General features: G+C 35.3%; 1 protein-coding gene across 9 annotated transcripts in view; it reads right to left on the reverse strand.

Annotated features, from left to right (window-relative positions):
- Positions 1–18755: 18755 nt before the first annotated feature.
- The window catches only part of LOC134850527 (uncharacterized), a 58422-nt gene continuing 56150 nt past the window's right edge, over positions 18756–21027 (reverse strand). For 8 of the 9 annotated variants that reach the window (XM_063866608.1, XM_063866607.1, XM_063866603.1 and 5 more), the window contains 4 exons: positions 20607–20752; positions 19747–20209; positions 19294–19357; positions 18756–18939 (listed from right to left, as the gene is read on the reverse strand). In XM_063866608.1, coding sequence (XP_063722678.1) covers positions 18928–18939; positions 19294–19357; positions 19747–20209; positions 20607–20752 — 685 coding nt within the window. In that variant the 3' untranslated portion in view covers positions 18756–18927. Of the gene's footprint in view, positions 18940–19293; positions 19358–19736; positions 20210–20606; positions 20753–21027 lie in introns of all 9 variants that reach the window. The other variant, XR_010164201.1, reaches the window with a different exon arrangement.

A 21027-nucleotide genomic window follows, 5' to 3' on the forward strand; every position in this document is an offset into this window, starting at 1 on the left:
TTAGAGACAGCTCAGAAAATATAACAATAACAGCTAAAGCTCCTGTTTTGGTTTTCATGTTGATTGCTTTATGGCAAACCTAAACAAGCTTCTGAGTTGTCTGCCCCATGTACAGGGGGTTAAAACAAAATAAAGGTTTGCCGCATAATAGTTACGTCAGTTCTGTTTTCTCTTCGTGTAGGTAAAATTACAGAGATTTAAGCTACCAATTTTAAATTAAAACTCGCGCAGAATTTCAGTTGGTGTAAAAAAATCATGGTCTAGACAGCCTCTATTTTCCCGGATGAAGTCAGAAAATGCATTGAGAGAATCTGGATTTATAACTTTGGTGACGTGTTCACGTTCAGATTTTTTCAGAAAATTAGTAATAGTTTTGTTTCCGGAAGTTTGATCAGACCTGAATGTAGACTAAAACAAGTTTCCTCAATACGACGACTGAACTGAGTTTTTGCCATGGACGTTTCAGTGGGCTTGAAAGATTGTAAATTTATAAAAAACAAACAGTTTAGCGCGTGGAGATAACTTATACTAAAAAACTATTCCCTCTTTTTGTACAGATTGAGATTTGTTTTGAATGATTGCTTAATTTTTGGTTTTTATTTCCGACCGGTTGTGTTGTTTTCGACCAGTTTTAGTTCCGAACAAACCACATAAAGAAAGGTAACGAACAATGAACACACTGTTTTTCACAATCACACAATGTTTCCTATATCAAAGCAAGCTCGAAAGTGTTCATTGGCTGCTCACTAAAGCCCTATTGATCGTAACACGGATTCCGAAAAAATCAAAAAAGTCTCAGTCCCGAGAACAATTTTTATGCATTTTACCATAATTCAGACTAAATTACGAGGAAACCATTCCAATGCGAAAACGCAAAATATTTTTTTTTTGCAAACATTCGCTGTTTTTGCAGATTTCTGCATAATTCTATTACCATTTGCCTGAGAAAACACCAATAGATGAATAATGTTTAAAAGTTTAAATTTGAAAACTTTTTCACCATTTGAAAATCTCTTTGCCGACCTCGAAGTTGCTAGAAAGCTGTTCAAGTAAAGCAATGCAATATGTGGACATTGCCAGTTTTAAATCAGAAACGTTTTTTGTGCCTCATGGTCTACCGCAGGGGTCTGTGTTGTGCCCTTTACTTTTTAAATTTATATCATTGACTCAAATTTGTTAGCTGTAAGTACTGTTGTTATTTTTTATGCAGATGATATATCTCTGATTTCTACTCAAAGAACAAATCATCTAGAGTTCCAGAAAGAAGCCAATATGGTAGGGAAAGATCTGATATCTGAGCTCTAATGTTAAAACGAAAAAAATTAAATGCAAATTGATACCATTCGGAAACACCCTGCCTGCAAATAGACGGCCTTCCACTCTTTGTTAGTTCAAAAATTTAATATCTGTATTGACTTCAAAATTAGTATCAGCTACATATAGACAATGATTTCACTCAAATAGCAAAATTGGTAGGGTTTGACCTGTCAATTGCGTAAATTTTTGAACCAAAGATTGCTTTTGCGTCTTTCGGACATATATATTAAACCAAAAATAAATGCGGCATCTTGGTTTATGGATATGTCAATAAGTCTTCCCTCGAAGAATTCAAAAGGTTCTTAAAAAGTTTTAAGGATTTGAAAGGTTCTTAAGACTCGTAAATTACAAACGGAGGTTCGCATCGACAGATTTACCTTCTCTTGAAGACAATGTGCTGCATGTTTGTAAGTCATATGTTTACGAATTACAAAAAATTGTTCACGAAAGGCTGAACAAATTGAATTCACCAATTTTTAATGTACAGTTTACAAAACCAAATCACAATTAAAAAACTAGGTTCATCGGTCTAGAATGGCTAAAGCAAAAAAATACTATACTTAAAAATAACGAATAGATTGCATTCAACTCTTAACGTAATCGTGAGACAGAACTACAAAATCTGTTAGCTCGACTTATAATGCCAACTCCCGAATTCAAAAATGACAATGTCATTTAAAATTAAGTTCTTATTCTTGAAAAGACTATTTTAGAGTTTGATGATCAAATCATAGACTGTTTTTTTTAAATCTGTTTTGGATGAACATTTCTTAGAAACCAGCGAAATAAAGCACTCACGCAGTTATAAGAAATGTTCATTCAAAAGAAATTTAGGAGAAACAGTCTATGATTTGATCATCAAACTCTAAAACAGTCTTTTCAAAAATATGTGCTAAATTTTAAGTGACATTGTCATTTTTTAATTCGGGAGATGGCAGTATATTTCGAGCTAACAGATTATATAGTTCTGTCTCACGATTATGTTGCGAGTTGAATGTAATCTAATTGTTGGTAATTTTTGGCTTAAGCCATTCTAGACTGATGAAATCAATATAAAATTTTGTTGACAAAAATTACACCAGAAAATGTAATTGCAGGATTTGAATGAACATGAGATGCAAGAACAACAAAAACCAGCAACTAGCGACAAAAAATTCTCAAGTGATTTAATGAAGTTCTTAAAACCAGGACAGAACAATTTAAGCTACTCTCTACAAAACTGTCAAAACTGGGTTTCAAGTCATTACCAGTTCTTTACGGGTCTGAAAAGGCCAGTTTTTTTAACATCTGCAGTAAGTTTTTCATACAATTAAACGCTTTTTCGAAAAAATTGAGTAAAATTATTCAGTCATTTGATAAGAACGCGCGACATTTTCAACAAAACAAATAAGCTAAACACCAAATGGGGTAAAAATTGGACATTTTTGCTAAATTTAGCTGTTTCTTGAGAATTGCGTTTTAAGAAACTAAAAGCAGATGGTGAAAACTGGTATTTTCATTCACGGAAAAAATTTGTTCGTTTTTTAAAATAAAAAATGAGACTTTCAAAGAGTGTAGTTCAGATCATTTGCTAACAGTTGCAGTAAAAAATGTTGGTTGAATATCCAGGGAATGCTATCCAAAATCATCCATGAAACAGGCGTTTAGGGAAAAAAGGGATTTTGCGCTTGATTTTGGTCACTAGCGTTAATAATACAGTAGTGGGCAAAGTTAGGCACAAATTCATGATTTCATTCTCTGAAATGTCTGTTTTCAATCTCCCTTTTTGGACAACATTTCAAACAAACATCAGGTAAAGTTTTAAATGACTAAGTGCAAACGAACAGCGTCGTTACGCTCTGTGAAACTATCAATGTTTTCTTTCAATAAGGTACCGATGTAATCCGGTTCTGAAAAAGCCTGTTTTCCTGATATGCAGCAAGTGGTTTCTAATTTGCGTGAAAAGGTAAGAAATGTCCGAGTTTATTTAAGTTTTCACACTGATACGATGCAAAATTTATATTGACAGTTTCACAGAGGGTAGCTCTGATCATTTGCACTTAGCCTTTGTAAAAGATATGCTTAATTTTGAAGGAAATGTTGTCCAAAATGGACATTGAAATTAGATATTTAGCTAATATAATCCTGAATTTGCTTTTAACTTTGTTCACCAGTGAATCTTAACCTGGAACTTTTTACCTCTTGTGATAAAATGTTACTTTGTTGTAGCTAATTCTAGGTTAAAACTAATAAAAAGAATAAGAATTAAGATGAATTAGTCGATAAGTTAAAACATTAAAACAACGAGAGATCATTCTCTCCGCCGGAGAGAATGGCTCATGAAGGTCATATATGAGTGACCGGTTAATTAACTAAGTATGTTTTGCAATAATTGCAAAACCTGATGTAAGATCACAACATTCCCCTAAGCAGAAAAAAATTTAAATTGCGAATAAGGTAATGCACTATAACTAACTATGACTGACTCCTTTCTCCCCCTTTAAGGACGAAGGAAAGAAAATTAAAGCGCCTTAAAAATGAGGAACTGACACTAACTAAAGCTCCCTATAGCATTAAATACAGCTATTATAACTGCAAGAAAGATTATCCGGAATCCAACGGATAAGGGTTATGTTAAAGCAAAATAAAATGCGGTGAAGTTTACACAACGTTTTATGGGTGGGGTCTTGCTTTGTAATAGACTAACTGAAGGGAAGTCGATTTGGATGATTTATGAGAGCACACGATGATGTTTTCTTTTTCTGGATTAAGTTTATCCGAAGGATAAAGTTCTTACAATTACCGATCGACAAATTAATATTTGAAGATTAGCACCAGTTTATAAGGTAGTATGTGCTTCTTGGTAAGCCAAAATAACAGATTGGAGTATAGCTGAGTGATTACAATGATTTATATTCTTTTAAAAAGTTTTCAAGTTCTGTGTTGAAAAGTTCGCTATCGAGATCAGAGTGATCTCCAAAATTTTCTATTTCCATTCTCAGTGATTCGTCGGTTGATGAAGTTGACGTTTGATCAGGTGATGTTGAATTTGAATCTAAGACAATTAACTCCGCCGGATTTGTCTTGTTGATGGTGTCGTGTGGTCCTTCAATTTCTATCACGATAGGATCGGCCGCCGAACCCGAGGCTTCTTGAACGTTCTCTACTGCATCAATAAAATAACGTTTACCATAAAATTTTGGTGGACCAACATTTCTACTGGAGCGGCGGATGGTAGGAGGAATTTTACCGAAAATGCTGGTAGGGTTAGCAGGTAAAGTACACTTGTCAGGTACAGTACACTCGTCGGTTGAGTCATTAATCTCGTACACCGGGAAGTCCGTATTTGAATCGTTTTCCATTGGATTAGGCACGTCTTGCAGGTCCTGTTGTTCAATGGTGTCATTGTCCCTTCCCTGGCTTAAGGTTCTCTGCTCCTCAGTACTATGTGTTCGGTTGGCGGGTATTATACTTATTGGGCACTCGTAAGATTGGTCCAAAGGTTGTTCTCTGCTTGGTTCAATGTCGTTTTCTAAAATCTCAGATTTTATTTCAGGATTGGTTATGGTGTGATTAGAATTATTTGCGATTGAGAGGTGAGGTGTAAGTGAGTCTGAAATAAAACGCTCTCTGGCTACATCCCTACAAGGGAAGCCTCCCGCTATCCATTCCCATTCACTGGTATCCGAAATATCCGAAGGAATTAGCATAGATTCATCCGAAGCAAGGTAACCTGGAGGAGTTGATGACTTCTTTGAGTAGCGTGTTTGACTTCTTGTAGTATTGCGTGATGATCCTGATATGCGTGTCCTAGTTAAGTTGTCAGAAGGGGTCGGATCCACTTGTCTGGTCCTTTTTTTCGTTGGCTTTTTCGTTCCTGATTTACGTCTTACGCCTTCCTGTTTCTGACCTACTTCAACATTAGGACTAGGAAAATACGGGAATGAAATGTTTCCTTTAAAAGGTCTGATTTTATTTGAAGTAGAAATAGGAATCGCAATGTCGGATTTTCGATTTATTTTTCCGTCGGATAATTTTACTGTCGAAGTAGAAGAATCTATAATTCTTTTATTTAGTTCCTTATAGAAACAGTCTCGGTTGATGTTACCGTTAGTTTTCCGAAGGATTTTACCTTTGAATGGACTTTTGATTGGTAGTCTATTTGGGATGATTTTCGAGGATGAAGCGTAGTCCGTGTCGTATCCTTTTTCTTTCGGGTTTTGATTCTTCTTCGCTATCAAGTCGTCCTTGTAGCCATCCTCTAGTCTGTCGTCCGCATTCCAATCCTTAGCTCGTTCCTTAGACAGAATTGATTTCCCTTTGTCTAAAATTCCAAAGGAGGGTTTAACAGAGGCTAGTTGTTTCCAAATAGTATTTGGTTTTCTGTTATAGTGGATTTCGAAGGGTGAACATTTAATTTTTGATTGATAGGTAGAACGTCGATTCCAGATGATTTTTGAAACGGCACTCTGCAGTGTGCTTTTATGATGTTCTTTTGAAATAGCCAGTAGTTTGATTTTCACAGTGTGTACTAGTTTTTCGACTAATCCGTTGGAACGGTGGTCGCCTACTGTGCAAAAGATTATTTTGATGTTGTTGGAATCGCAGAATGATTTGAAGTCTTGACTTGTAAAGCAAGTAGCGTGATCTACCCTTATAGAATAAGGTATCCCGTGTAAGAATATGTAGTCTTGTAAAAATTCTACAACTGTTTTTGAAGAAGTAGACGATGTAATTTTTGCCGACGGGAATTTAGAAAATCTGTCGATACAAAGTAAAACGTATTTCTTTGGCCCCCAGTAAGAATCCAAAGGACCCGCGAAATCTAAATTAAGTTCTTCGTTCGGTTCCGATAGTGGAGGAAGTTCACTAATTTGTGACTTAGGGATGACAGTTTTCAAATTCTTACCCGCCGATGTACATTCTGAGCAATTTATTCCGTAAAAGTAGATTTGCCTGTTAATATGAGGCCACCAGATGTATTGAGCCAAGTATTTCATTCCAAATTGACCTGGATGTGTTTCGTGGAGGGTCTTCATCATCGCGCTTCGTAAAGTAAATGGAATAACGAGTTTACCGTCCATATAGAGTAATCCGTCGGATTCGTGCAGGTCTCGGGTAAAATGTTTGAAATACGGAGAATCTGCATTAATTTTCTCCACCTTATTTTGAAGTGCTTTAACAATTGGGCTTAACATGGGATCGTCTTCTGTCAAGAGAGCTACTAACTTGGCGTTAAATAAAATATTTAAATCCAAGGGTCGATCCGGCAACTTCAAGTTTTCGCGGTATTTTTTAACTAGATTAGCGTGGTCTGGTAAAAGTTGAAAGTCTAAATCTACGGAAATACCGGAAGTGGTGGGATTAATTACAATATTCTTATTATTCATATTAACAGTATCTACAATTTTTTTTATCTACAGGTGAAATAATTAAACTACAATTAGAGATTAAGAAATAAAGAAATGCGGAATTAGAAATGGAAATAATTAATGTATTTGTATTAGAATAATCCGTTGGAATGCAATTTGTAGTACAAAATTCTGTTCTTTTGTGGTTAAATGAGCAAATTGGAAAAGACGAGTTAATGAGTTTTAACACTGCTGCCATTAGGTAATTACGTAAAAAAGCGTAATCGGAATTTTCCAGATTAAAACCAATGGCTGAGCATGTAGTTCTTATTTTCTCTGACGGATTTAGTGATTTATTAATCTTAATAATGTTTGCTACTACGAATTCTTCATCGTAATGTGATATTCGAAGAGCTTTTCCTGATGGAATTCTAGAAATAAGGTCAGTGAAACCCATGTCTTTTCCTGCGATATGTTTTATAGAGAAATTAAAAGGTAATAATCTGTCTACCCATCTTTTTAGTCTACTGTGGTAAGTTTTATTCCCGTGGTTTGGTAAAAAAGCGGATAATAAAGCTTTGTGATCAGTAATTACTTCGAAATCTGATCCGTAAAGGTAGTTCTTATAATGTTCGACGGCCCATACAACCCCTAGTAGTTCGAGCTCGTTCGTAGAGTATTTAGACTCGTGAGAGTTTAGAAAGCGTGAAGCAAATGAGATTGTTTTCCAATCGTTCCCATGGAGTTGTTCAAGCGAAGCTCCGAGTCCATTATGTGACGCGTCTGTTTTTTTCTCTAGTTTTACGTTTCACGTCAAAATGGGTATTCTCTGTTAGATTTACGATTTCTCCTTTAATTTTTTCAAACGCTTTTGTATGGTCATCGTTCCATTGGAATATTGATTTCTTATTTAGAAGCGGTCGGAGTGGGCTTCCTAAGGATGCTAAGTTTGGGACGAATTTAATGTATTGGTTTATAGAACCAAAAAATGATCGTAGTTCTTTCAAATTCTTCGGAGTAGGTAGATCTTTTATGGCTTTCGATTTGTCGAATAATGGGGTAATACCTGATTTAGAGATTTTGAATCCCAACCATTCTATTTTTTTTTTGAAAAAATTTACATTTTGACCATTTCACCGCGAAATTGTATTCGTCGAGGGTTGATAAAATTTTTAATACAATATTCTTGTGGTCTAAGAATGATCCTTTGGAAGAGATTAAAATGTCATCCAAGTAACAGTTAGTAAATGGGATTGAACCTAACGTAGAGTCCATTACTCTTTGAAATTCGTTAGGCATATCCCCTAAGCCGTAAAAACCAGTTAAAAATTGGTAAGTACCCGTAATATCACCACCCACGATACTGAAGTTACATTGGTTACTAGTGAGTTTATCTAGTGCTAATTGGCTGTACGCGTTTTTTAAGTCTAAGTTAGTAAACCACACTTCTCCAACGGAATCATTAGTAATTTTTGCCGCGACATTGTCTACCAGTTCGTGGATGTTTGGCATTTGATATTTGTTCTTGTAAATCTGTTTGTTTATGAATTTGGAATCCAAGGCTAATTTGATGGATTTATCTTTTTTACAAGTGATGACTATTGGGCTAATAAATCTGTCTTCATCGCAGTTTTCTAATTTTTTAATATGTCCTTCCGCTTTTAGTTTATTGAGTTCTGTCTTTACCGCGTCCAGTAAGTGAAGGGGGACTCGTCTTCCTTTAGTTGGATTGGTTTTAAGGGTTCATGGAAATGGGTGATTTTCATCTGATTTTTAATTTTTCCAATCCGAAGGAATAAATTTTTGAATGATTTTGTTATATTCAAAATTTCCCTATCTTGGTTTGTTTGAGAGATGGAATTTATTGACACTGCTTGTTAGTCTGAAAGTGTGGGAAGTGTTTCTGAGAGACTTCTATCCCCACTTTTGGCAGGTTGTCGTTTCCTAAGATATTTCTCTCGTGTCCCTCGGTTAGGAAGAATTGACAGTCGTTGTCTGACCAACCATTTGAAAAAATTAGAAGCTTCACCTTTCCAGTGATGTTTATGGCATTATCTGTGAATCCACAGTATGGTCTCTAGTTGACTTATCCACTGGATAAATTTTCAAGTAGGGGTCTCGTAACCTTAATTCGTGAAGTACGTTTTTCTTAAGGAAGCTCACCGGGCTAGCTGAATCCACTTGAATGTTTAAAATTACTTGGTTTTCTTTTCCGAGTCCAATGTTCAATAGTTTCTTCAATTCTTTTCCGTCGTTATCAAAAATCGTAGTTACATTTAGTACAGAATAATCGTCGTTTTCGCTTTGTCCAGATTCTGACCATGCGCTTATGACGCCACAACATTCTCTATCCATGAGGTCAGTATTTACATCCTGAATATCCGACGAATTAAAATCTGTATTATCTACAATTTGGGTATTTACAATGTTTACATTTTTGCGACGAGATCTACAAAGTCTGGTGAAATGTCCTTTGAATTTACATGAAGTATAAGTCGTGTCCTTTGCTTGGCAAACTGCTAAGTGACCTTTTGAGAATAATCCGCCACACTTCATACAGTTGTTACTCCTTTCGATGTTAAGTGTTGGTTCTCTTTTGACGTTAAAGTGGTTGCTTGGTTTGTGTACGGATGATCCGTTGAATTTAAAATTATTGGTTAACTTCAAATGATTTAAAATTCCTTTTTCGTCTATGAGTGCTACATTTAGTGCTTCGCGTGCAGGGAGGGTTTCTGTTAACAATTTCCTTTAGATGTCATAGTTTTTCATATTATTTATGAAAATATCCCTTATCCACTCTTCTTCTCCTGCGATTATGTCGCACTTTTTCGCCATTTCAGCTAAGGCACCCCAGAATTGTTCGAAGGAGAATTCCAAAGGAGGGTTTAACAGAGGCTAGTTGTTTCCAAATAGTATTTGGTTTTCTGTTATAGTGGATTTCGAAGGGTGAACATTTAATTTTTGATTGATAGGTAGAACGTCGATTCCAGATGATTTTTGAAACGGCACTCTGCAGTGTGCTTTTATGATGTTCTTTTGAAATAGCCAGTAGTTTGATTTTCACAGTGTGTACTAGTTTTTCGACTAATCCGTTGGAACGGTGGTCGCCTACTGTGCAAAAGATTATTTTGATGTTGTTGGAATCGCAGAATGATTTGAAGTCTTGACTTGTAAAGCAAGTAGCGTGATCTACCCTTATAGAATAAGGTATCCCGTGTAAGAATATGTAGTCTTGTAAAAATTCTACAACTGTTTTTGAAGAAGTAGACGATGTAATTTTTGCCGACGGGAATTTAGAAAATCTGTCGATACAAAGTAAAACGTATTTCTTTGGCCCCCAGTAAGAATCCAAAGGACCCGCGAAATCTAAATTAAGTTCTTCGTTCGGTTCCGATAGTGGAGGAAGTTCACTAATTTGTGACTTAGGGATGACAGTTTTCAAATTCTTACCCGCCGATGTACATTCTGAGCAATTTATTCCGTAAAAGTAGATTTGCCTGTTAATATGAGGCCACCAGATGTATTGAGCCAAGTATTTCATTCCAAATTGACCTGGATGTGTTTCGTGGAGGGTCTTCATCATCGCGCTTCGTAAAGTAAATGGAATAACGAGTTTACCGTCCATATAGAGTAATCCGTCGGATTCGTGCAGGTCTCGGGTAAAATGTTTGAAATACGGAGAATCTGCATTAATTTTCTCCACCTTATTTTGAAGTGCTTTAACAATTGGGCTTAACATGGGATCGTCTTCTGTCAAGAGAGCTACTAACTTGGCGTTAAATAAAATATTTAAATCCAAGGGTCGATCCGGCAACTTCAAGTTTTCGCGGTATTTTTTAACTAGATTAGCGTGGTCTGGTAAAAGTTGAAAGTCTAAATCTACGGAAATACCGGAAGTGGTGGGATTAATTACAATATTCTTATTATTCATATTAACAGTATCTACAATTTTTTTTATCTACAGGTGAAATAATTAAACTACAATTAGAGATTAAGAAATAAAGAAATGCGGAATTAGAAATGGAAATAATTAATGTATTTGTATTAGAATAATCCGTTGGAATGCAATTTGTAGTACAAAATTCTGTTCTTTTGTGGTTAAATGAGCAAATTGGAAAAGACGAGTTAATGAGTTTTAACACTGCTGCCATTAGGTAATTACGTAAAAAAGCGTAATCGGAATTTTCCAGATTAAAACCAATGGCTGAGCATGTAGTTCTTATTTTCTCTGACGGATTTAGTGATTTATTAATCTTAATAATGTTTGCTACTACGAATTCTTCATCGTAATGTGATATTCGAAGAGCTTTTCCTGATGGAATTCTAGAAATAAGGTCAGTGAAACCCATGTCTTTTCCTGCGATATGTTTTATAGAGAAATTAAAAGGTAATAATCTGTCTACCCATCTTTTTAGTCTACTGTGGTAAGTTTTATTCCCGTGGTTTGGTAAAAAAGCGGATAATAAAGCTTTGTGATCAGTAATTACTTCGAAATCTGATCCGTAAAGGTAGTTCTTATAATGTTCGACGGCCCATACAACCCCTAGTAGTTCGAGCTCGTTCGTAGAGTATTTAGACTCGTGAGAGTTTAGAAAGCGTGAAGCAAATGAGATTGTTTTCCAATCGTTCCCATGGAGTTGTTCAAGCGAAGCTCCGAGTCCATTATGTGACGCGTCTGTTTTTTTCTCTAGTTTTACGTTTCACGTCAAAATGGGTATTCTCTGTTAGATTTACGATTTCTCCTTTAATTTTTTCAAACGCTTTTGTATGGTCATCGTTCCATTGGAATATTGATTTCTTATTTAGAAGCGGTCGGAGTGGGCTTCCTAAGGATGCTAAGTTTGGGACGAATTTAATGTATTGGTTTATAGAACCAAAAAATGATCGTAGTTCTTTCAAATTCTTCGGAGTAGGTAGATCTTTTATGGCTTTCGATTTGTCGAATAATGGGGTAATACCTGATTTAGAGATTTTGAATCCCAACCATTCTATTTTTTTTTTGAAAAAATTTACATTTTGACCATTTCACCGCGAAATTGTATTCGTCGAGGGTTGATAAAATTTTTAATACAATATTCTTGTGGTCTAAGAATGATCCTTTGGAAGAGATTAAAATGTCATCCAAGTAACAGTTAGTAAATGGGATTGAACCTAACGTAGAGTCCATTACTCTTTGAAATTCGTTAGGCATATCCCCTAAGCCGTAAAAACCAGTTAAAAATTGGTAAGTACCCGTAATATCACCACCCACGATACTGAAGTTACATTGGTTACTAGTGAGTTTATCTAGTGCTAATTGGCTGTACGCGTTTTTTAAGTCTAAGTTAGTAAACCACACTTCTCCAACGGAATCATTAGTAATTTTTGCCGCGACATTGTCTACCAGTTCGTGGATGTTTGGCATTTGATATTTGTTCTTGTAAATCTGTTTGTTTATGAATTTGGAATCCAAGGCTAATTTGATGGATTTATCTTTTTTACAAGTGATGACTATTGGGCTAATAAATCTGTCTTCATCGCAGTTTTCTAATTTTTTAATATGTCCTTCCGCTTTTAGTTTATTGAGTTCTGTCTTTACCGCGTCCAGTAAGTGAAGGGGGACTCGTCTTCCTTTAGTTGGATTGGTTTTAAGGGTTCATGGAAATGGGTGATTTTCATCTGATTTTTAATTTTTCCAATCCGAAGGAATAAATTTTTGAATGATTTTGTTATATTCAAAATTTCCCTATCTTGGTTTGTTTGAGAGATGGAATTTATTGACACTGCTTGTTAGTCTGAAAGTGTGGGAAGTGTTTCTGAGAGACTTCTATCCCCACTTTTGGCAGGTTGTCGTTTCCTAAGATATTTCTCTCGTGTCCCTCGGTTAGGAAGAATTGACAGTCGTTGTCTGACCAACCATTTGAAAAAATTAGAAGCTTCACCTTTCCAGTGATGTTTATGGCATTATCTGTGAATCCACAGTATGGTCTCTAGTTGTCTTATCCACTGGATAAATTTTCAAGTAGGGGTCTCCTAACCTTAATTCGTGAAGTACGTTTTTCTTAAGGAAGCTCACCGGGCTAGCTGAATCCACTTGAATGTTTAAAATTACTTGGTTTTCTTTTCCGAGTCCAATGTTCAATAGTTTCTTCAATTCTTTTCCGTCGTTATCAAAAATCGTAGTTACATTTAGTACAGAATAATCGTCGTTTTCGCTTTGTCCAGATTCTGACCATGCGCTTATGACGCCACAACATTCTCTATCCATGAGGTCAGTATTTACATCCTGAATATCCGACGAATTAAAATCTGTATTATCTACAATTTGGGTATTTACAATGTTTACATTTTTGCGACGAGATCTACAAAGTCTGGTGAAATGTCCTTTGAATTTACATGAAGTATAAGTCGTGTCCTTTGCTTGGCAAACTGCTAAGTGACCTTTTGAGAATAATCCGCCACACTTCATACAGTTGTTACTCCTTTCGATGTTAAGTGTTGGTTCTCTTTTGACGTTAAAGTGGTTGCTTGGTTTGTGTACGGATGATCCGTTGAATTTAAAATTATTGGTAAACTTCAAATGATTTAAAATTCCTTTTTCGTCTATGAGTGCTACATTTAGTGCTTCGCGTGGAGGGAGGGTTTCTGTTAACAATTTCCTTTAGATGTCATAGTTTTTCATATTATTTATGAAAATATCCCTTATCCACTCTTCTTCTCCTGCGATTATGTCGCACTTTTTCGCCATTTCAGCTAAGGCACCCCAGAATTGTTCGAGGGATTCTCTATCGCGTTGTTTTCTATTTAACAGTTTATGTCGTTCAAATGTGACATTTGTTTTTCTTACGAAAGCGATCGCTAAGAACTCCCAGAATTCCTTAAAAGAAATTTGTAGGACTTTCACCTTAGTAAATTTTTGTCCGAAGATCCTTTTTCCTTCATTTCCCAATGCCAGATATAAAACCGAACGTAATTTCTTGTCTGCTTCTTCTATTCGCATTCCGTTGAATTTCTTGGTTTCGGTTTTTATCGATGCTGTTTCTTCTTCGTCATATCGTCTTTGTTCTTGGGAATTTCTCTCCAATCTCGAGCGTCTTTGAGTATCTGTTTCACCGTCCGTTGAGTTTTCCAAATTTGGAGGTAGTGGGTGATGTCTCTCCGACGGATTGAGTAAATTTTCTATATCTATGTTTTCCTTAGCAATTATAGCTAATTGAAACAGATCACTCCAGTCTTCCCAAGGGATGGGTGGGTCTACCGTATGGTTTTGCCAAAAGGGAGGTATTGCTCTCACGTTAGATTCGTTAGATGACTGCGCCATGATAAAATATTACTTTGTTGTAGCTAATTCTAGGTTAAAACTAATAAAAAGAATAAGAATTAAGATGAATTAGTCGATAAGTTAAAACATTAAAACAATGAGAGATCATTCTCTCCGCCGGAGAGAATGGCTCATGAAGGTCATATATGAGTGACCGGTTAATTAACTAAGTATGTTTTGCAATAATTGCAAAACCTGATGTAAGATCACAACATCTTGTCAACTTTGTGCTGTTTAACTTTGATCAACGATTATAAGTGAGAATATAATGTCAACTTTAGTGAGATTTGATGACTTGTTTAACCTGTAACAGTATCAAACATAGTGCATTTTGGGAGCCATTCTGGAAGAACATGAGGCGCTTCCCGCTTTGCACTGAAATGCCACTAAATTCCTCTGATGTTCATAAAATTGCAGAAATTCACGATCCCAGTCGTGCATGCGCTGCTGCAGAATGCACTTACTCGTCTTGTAAGTTTTTGCATTCTTATCGTTTTTTTTAAGCATGAAGTTGCTAAAAATAACTACTGGTAATCTAAAATGAAGAAAATCTTATCATCGATTTGAAGTTTGGCATTGACGACATTTGCAGACTTCTACTAAAAGGCCGACACAATTTAATATCAGTTGGACTCATTTTTCTGCCTAATTTTAATTTCATCATTTTTGTTTCGACCATTTGAAAAATTGGCTAGATCTTTTTACCTAAATTATTATTTTTAACGCGTGTGTAAAGTCTTATCATCACAACGCTAAAATTAAAATTTTTTGAAATATTATGTTCTTCAAATTCGTGTAGTTTTTTTCGTCTTTTTATAGTGAATTTCGTCAGAATAATCTGTGCTACTTGCACAGCAACCGGCTAATCTAGTTTACCTTTGTTTTTTGTTTTCCTTGCAAAATCAGGTACCACACACAAATAAACATCGGAATGGCTCGAGTGATATTCTATATTGAGGCCCTTTCAGAGGCGCTTTTGAAAATTTTGCGATTTAGTCTAATTTCAAGCGAGTAATGCATTTGAGTAATGTTCGTTATTTTAAAATTTACTGAATTTTTTACTAAAAGTTTTAGCAGACTCTGTTTGATGTGGTGAACAAAAAGTTTTATGACTGCGGCTAACCCTTGGTAGTTACAGACTTTTTTGAAGAGTAATGTTTTTATACTTCGATCAATGCATGATTTGATTTCATATAGACTGTGCTAAGTTTCTCGATTATACTTTTTTACTATACTAACACTTTTACTATAAAACAAGGTTTCGATGGATTATTGCTGTGAAGGATACTCGTTATAAACGCTATTTCTGTTTTTTCTTTACGCATTATGAGACGCGCAAACTTTGAAACGAAAAAAAAACTGCTCATATCAGGGCGAAACTTTGTTTGATCCGACTGTTTTTCAACGTCTATGGAGCAGTGTTTGCATGAAAATTGTGACAATTTTCTCAGAAAAATGAAACAAAAAATACTTTAATTAGAGCTTAGAACAACCACACTTTTTAGATGATATAAAAATATTCTGATAAAATTGGCTAGCAAAATTTGAAAAAATGACTGAACAAAAAACCACTCCAAGCATAAATATTCCACCATTTTTTCTTCGATAAATTACTGCCGTAGGAAAATTGGTTAAAATATTTTTGAGACTGCTAAATTTTCCGATTTTAGAAAAAAAAACGGAATAATTATGCTCGGTGTGGTTTTTTCGTTCAGTCAATTTTCGCCGATCCAAATCTTAGTTTTCCCCAAAATTTTTATACCCCAGTGCAGATATTGACTTCTTGAACTCAAACTTAAAAAGATATTTCCCCTTCGTTTGTTTTTTGTAAAGTTCTGGGGGTTTGAAAGCTGCCAAATTGGCCATGTTGTGGACAAAATTATGCTCGCTTTGAAGAATCTATTGCTGAGAGCGTAACTCGAATTTTTTTTGCATGGCGATTTATCCAGCACAACAAAATTGTTCCAAAATGAATTGAGGCTAGTTGATCAGATTAGTCGTATTAACTTCGTACGACTCAACATTTCACATTGTCAAAAATTTATAGGTTTTCAATATTTTCTTTTCCCAAAAACTATTCGATATGAATGAATTAAGGGACAGTCGGAACATTCAAGGCCCTGATATACGAGCAGTCTTTTTTATTTAGATTTCGTGACAGAATTTTCTCAGCGCTTATAGCGCAGAATTAATTTTAAGCTATAAAACATAAAAAAATAAATCATAGCAAAAAATATTTTTTTTAAAATTGAAACGTCATCATTGAATCGATGCGATAGTTAAAAGTACGACACCAAAGTGATAAAATTGCAAAAAAATTTTGTCTATTGTCTTAAAACGTTTTGTGTGGTTTTTTGGGATACCTCAATGAACCATCAAAAACTTTCACCTGGATGTTTTTTCACAATGAACACGGTAATTTAAGTCGGATTCAGTTGAGGTACCCGAGTCCAGGTTTAATTTCATGCCTAGCTAGAATAAGTACAATTTGCAGTTCTATTCGTATTTTTTGGAGTACCTTAAGACGAAAACTGAAATTGTTTGAAATTATGTTGGTTGATTTTGACACGGATAGTTTTAAAAAACCTCCTAATAAACATCAAAATTTTAAAATTTTGGGCCCTTTTGGACTAACTCTCAATAACTCACCCGCTATATATGCAGCTAGATTATACTCAAACAGGGATACCTTTTCAGATATCAACCCAAAGTCAAAAAACAAAGATACGTGTAGACCAGATTATATTTCAGCATTTAAAATTCTTATCGATATATTTTAAACAGATGGCTCAAAATTGAAATTCAGAACAATTGGTCAAAGCTTGAAAACGTTGATGTTATTGTTGATCAGACTAATGAAATTGGTCTCCCCATTTTCAATAGTCGGAACAACAACATCAACTTTTTCCAGTTTCCATCAATTTTTCAGAATTTCATTTTGAGCAACCATTTTTAAACCTATCGCTGAGAAACTTAAATGTTTTGTATTCTTTCCATGAAAAATCAGGTATCACAAATAGTCATTGAACTGGGTTGGTTGAAATAATAAATTAAAGCCCTTACAGTCGTGATTTGATTGTCTTCTAGAAATTTTTTTAACAGCTTACCCAATTTTGTGAGAAACTAGTTTGTAATTTTTGACTATTTCTTTAATTTCGAGCAAATAAAGCAAGCGAGCTGCCTTAGGATAGATTTTGATGACCTAAAAACATAATTTAACCTAATTATTTTTTGGTGTTACATAGTATTACTTAACCAACTTTTAATATTTTCTAAAGAAGCCTTTGTTGCCTAAATCTGCTAATTTTGAAGGGGATTTTAAAGCGTTTTTTTTAGCCAAAACTTTATAAAAAAAAGTGCTCAAAAACAGCTTTTTGACCAGTTATTTCAAAAAAGTGACTGCGGCGCAAAAATGCCAACAAAGCAAGGTATTCATAATGTTCTGGGAGCGCTAAGAAAATATTTTTTTTTCCACCTGAAAAAAAAAATTGACAAAATGATTGAAATTTTTTTGAAAGACGTCCCCTTGATAAAAACCTAAATCTGCACGTGGTTACCTGGTTTAAGTTTCCAATATGTAATTCGTCTCTCAAAACAGCTTTAATGAGTGTCTTCTCGAAAAATAATTGCATCAAAAAGATTGATAACACCAAGGCTAATCAATATCCGTAGCACATAAATATCGAATTAAAATCAAGGTTCGCAAATATGTATGAAAACAAGTATTGCAGTTTCTCCAAGATTTGTTGTCACAGTTAATTTTTGTTTGGGTCAATTATTTCTCAGTTGATGTCTCAAATGTCACCCCTAATAAAACAATATAATATGACCACAGAAATACTTTTTACTGCTTACATATTTATATTTGCCTTCTACGATTATTTGCCGTTTTACTTTTCAACTTAGCCAATTTTTGGATGGCAATTTTTGTAAGAATCCGGGATAATTTATTGTTTTTTTTCTGCTTTTTTTACTCCAAAAAAATATCACAAAAAAGACTCACATGGGTCGACTGTTATACCAGACTAAAATATATCAATCGTGATACGCGTCACAACTGCAATAAAAAAATCTCAACTTTTTAAGCTTTAAAACTGATGTCTTTGAAAGTCAGTTTAAGCAAGTAGAGAGTGACAACTGTTAGTTTTGAACGTGAACTACGCTACCAGTAACTAGTTGTGGCAGCTCAATTTTAGCTTCTCCATTCTCATAAATTTTCGGTCCAGAAAACACAAAAATTGTAAAGAAAACTGGAGCGAAAATTTTGAAAAAGACTTAATTTTTGCAATAACTAACATTGGTCTGAACGCTTTGTTAGACAAGAACCAGTTTTTTTTTTGTTATAGTTACCTCAAGGGTCTTATTTAGTAGAGGATGTGGTGGGGGGAGCGGGTGCTCTTTCTCTTTGGGGTTCGACCCCCTCGCCAACCAAAGGGTCCCCCCATTTTATGACATATATTTTCGGCCAACCAACCCTTATAATTAAAAGCGTCTGCGTCGCCTAAATGTACTAATTTTGATGGGGAGAGCGCGTCGGAAAAAAAACAGCTATTTTGACTAGTTTTTCTAAAATGTACCTGCGGCTCAAAACATTTAAAAGTTTCGTCAAAATAGGATATATACAGTGTTCTCGGAGAGCTCAGAAAACCAATTTGGTCTACTTAATGAAAGTTGACAACATTTTCGAATTTTTTTTGAAAACCCTCCCACCTCGAGATATCCTAGATCCGCCCCTGGTTACCTCAATTGAATTTCCACTATGTAATTCGTCTCAAACAAGACTTGAAGAGTTTCTTCTCAAAAAAGAATTGTATCGAAAAGTTTGATAACACCAAGGTTAATCATTATCCGTAGCATATAAATAAATATTAAATTAAAACCATGAATCGGAATTATGTATAAAATCAAGCATTGCAGTTTTTCCAAGGTTTCTTGTCACTGTTCATTTGGGTTTGTGTCAGTGTCTTCCCAATTGATGTCTCAAATTTTACCCTGAAAAAATATAACTAATATGAATTGATCGCAGAAGTACTATTTACCCTTTAGACTTGCCGATCAAATGAAAAAAGTCCAGGCGAAATTTTTTAAACGTCTTTTTAATATTTATTGACAAGCTGCAATAAGGTAAACTATAGCCTCAAGATATTTAAGTGCCTCAAGATATTTATATAGCCTCAAGATCAATGAATATCAAAGTGGACGTGCTTCAGACCCAAACTCAGGAAAAGCTTCAGACTCACCAAAAATTAAACTAGTTCACCAACAAAAAAAATCAGCGGGCAATGTATTTTGTTTCACCTAGTTCTAAGATTTGTCTTTAACTGCAAAATTATTTTTTCCAATTACCTTTGACGCGAACAGCAAATTAGTGGACTGTGGACTCCTCCCATTTGGGGATACATCACTCATACTAAAATTACATAACTATTATTACATAACAGTAATTATTACGTATTTAACTGCAATGATCAACGTGTTAAAAACTTTTATATAGTAAATTTCTTCAACTTAAAAATTCTTCAACTTTTATATAGTAAATAACTTTCGGGAATAACAGCAGTGACCTTATGAAGACTTTTGGGAATGCCCTTGATCATGGCAGTTATCTAGTCCAAACCTCTTTTTATCTTAAATATGTGTCAAATAAATTTTCTTGAAAAAAAAGTATAAAACTTTACTTCTATATAACAAAATTAGCTATTATAGACCTTCAAATCTAGATCAAATTTTTCGATTGAAAAATGAATGCCAAAAAATTGGACTTTACTATTGCCGCAACCAACACGCACCTACACTTACTGTAGAAGAGATATAGGCGGCATTGAAGGTATTCTGCTCAGGGAATTGCCGCCGTAGTTGTTCACGTTGTTGTTGTTTATTATGTTCATACTACTGTTCATGCGTTGCTGATTTGATGAATCTAGATACACATTTGGCATCGTCCCCCCGTGTTGACTAATGTTCCCCTGGTAATTCTCGTAAGCTCCTGAGGGGATCCCGCGAGGTAAGCTCCCAGCCCCACCCCCGTGATTCTTCAGAACCCCGCCCCCGTAACTGCCCAGGGGTCTGCCTAGGGGGTCGTTGTGGGTAGTATGGGTGTGAGTGTGACTGTGGTGGCTGTGCGCGTTGGAGTGATTGTGATGATGGTGGGAGTGTGAGTGACCTTTGGGATTGTAGACTCGCTCAGCTCCAAAAATGAGTCCGAAAATGAGTCCTATTTGGGCTAGAATGACTCCCAGAGGGTAGAAGGCTGAGTATTTGTCTGACAAGAAAAAAAATGCTTTTTTTAGTGTTGTTGGAGTGCTCGGGAAACCAATTTTGTTGACAAAAAAATCCGCCTCCCCCTCAAGAAAATTCTAAATCCCCCTGTGCCATACCATGCCATAAAGTTGCGCGACGTTACTCATTAAGAAAAAAGACCGGTCTATACAAAAAAGGAGTTTTTGAGTTTAAATTCAGAAATTAAAAAGTGAGAAAACATTACGAAAGCAAATCACAAAAATTATTTTCGAACAAAAATTTTTATCGTAAAATTTTTTTCGTACTCTTAATTGTTATTCGTACTATCGTGCTAAAATTGTTTTCGAACTCCCCTTTCTTCCCGTTTCCTCCTCGCTTTCGACTTTCTAACCCCCTCCCCAAAACTTATCAAAGGCTACCTTTGACTTTGAGAAGTGTGGACCAGGAGAGTCGGATGCCGCCTGCAGTGACGTTGCACGTGTACTCATCCCTGTCGTCATACAGCACCCGGTTCAGTCTGAGGATTGTAGGGTTGCGGTACTTGTCCAGTTGGAAGTAGTAGTACCTAGTAATAGACTCAGCATGTATGGCGAGATATTACATAACAAAACCATAAAACAACACGTTTATGTAAAAGATCATAAGCATACATCTAAAGAGATGTACTAATCTAACGGCTCAAATTCTAACTGGTACTAACCAATCCTAATTAAGACTAACGCAACGTACAATTAAAACCGTCTGATGAAGTCAAAAATATTATAGCGGATAGATTTCAGGGCGAGTAGAATTAATTTGTGCAAAGGTTGAGCTACAAAACTTTGATTAACTGCTTGGAAA

Source organism: Symsagittifera roscoffensis, chromosome 1 (genome assembly GCF_963678635.1).
Source record: "Symsagittifera roscoffensis chromosome 1, txSymRosc1.1, whole genome shotgun sequence".
NCBI classification, from domain to species: Eukaryota; Metazoa; Xenacoelomorpha; order Acoela; family Convolutidae; genus Symsagittifera; species Symsagittifera roscoffensis.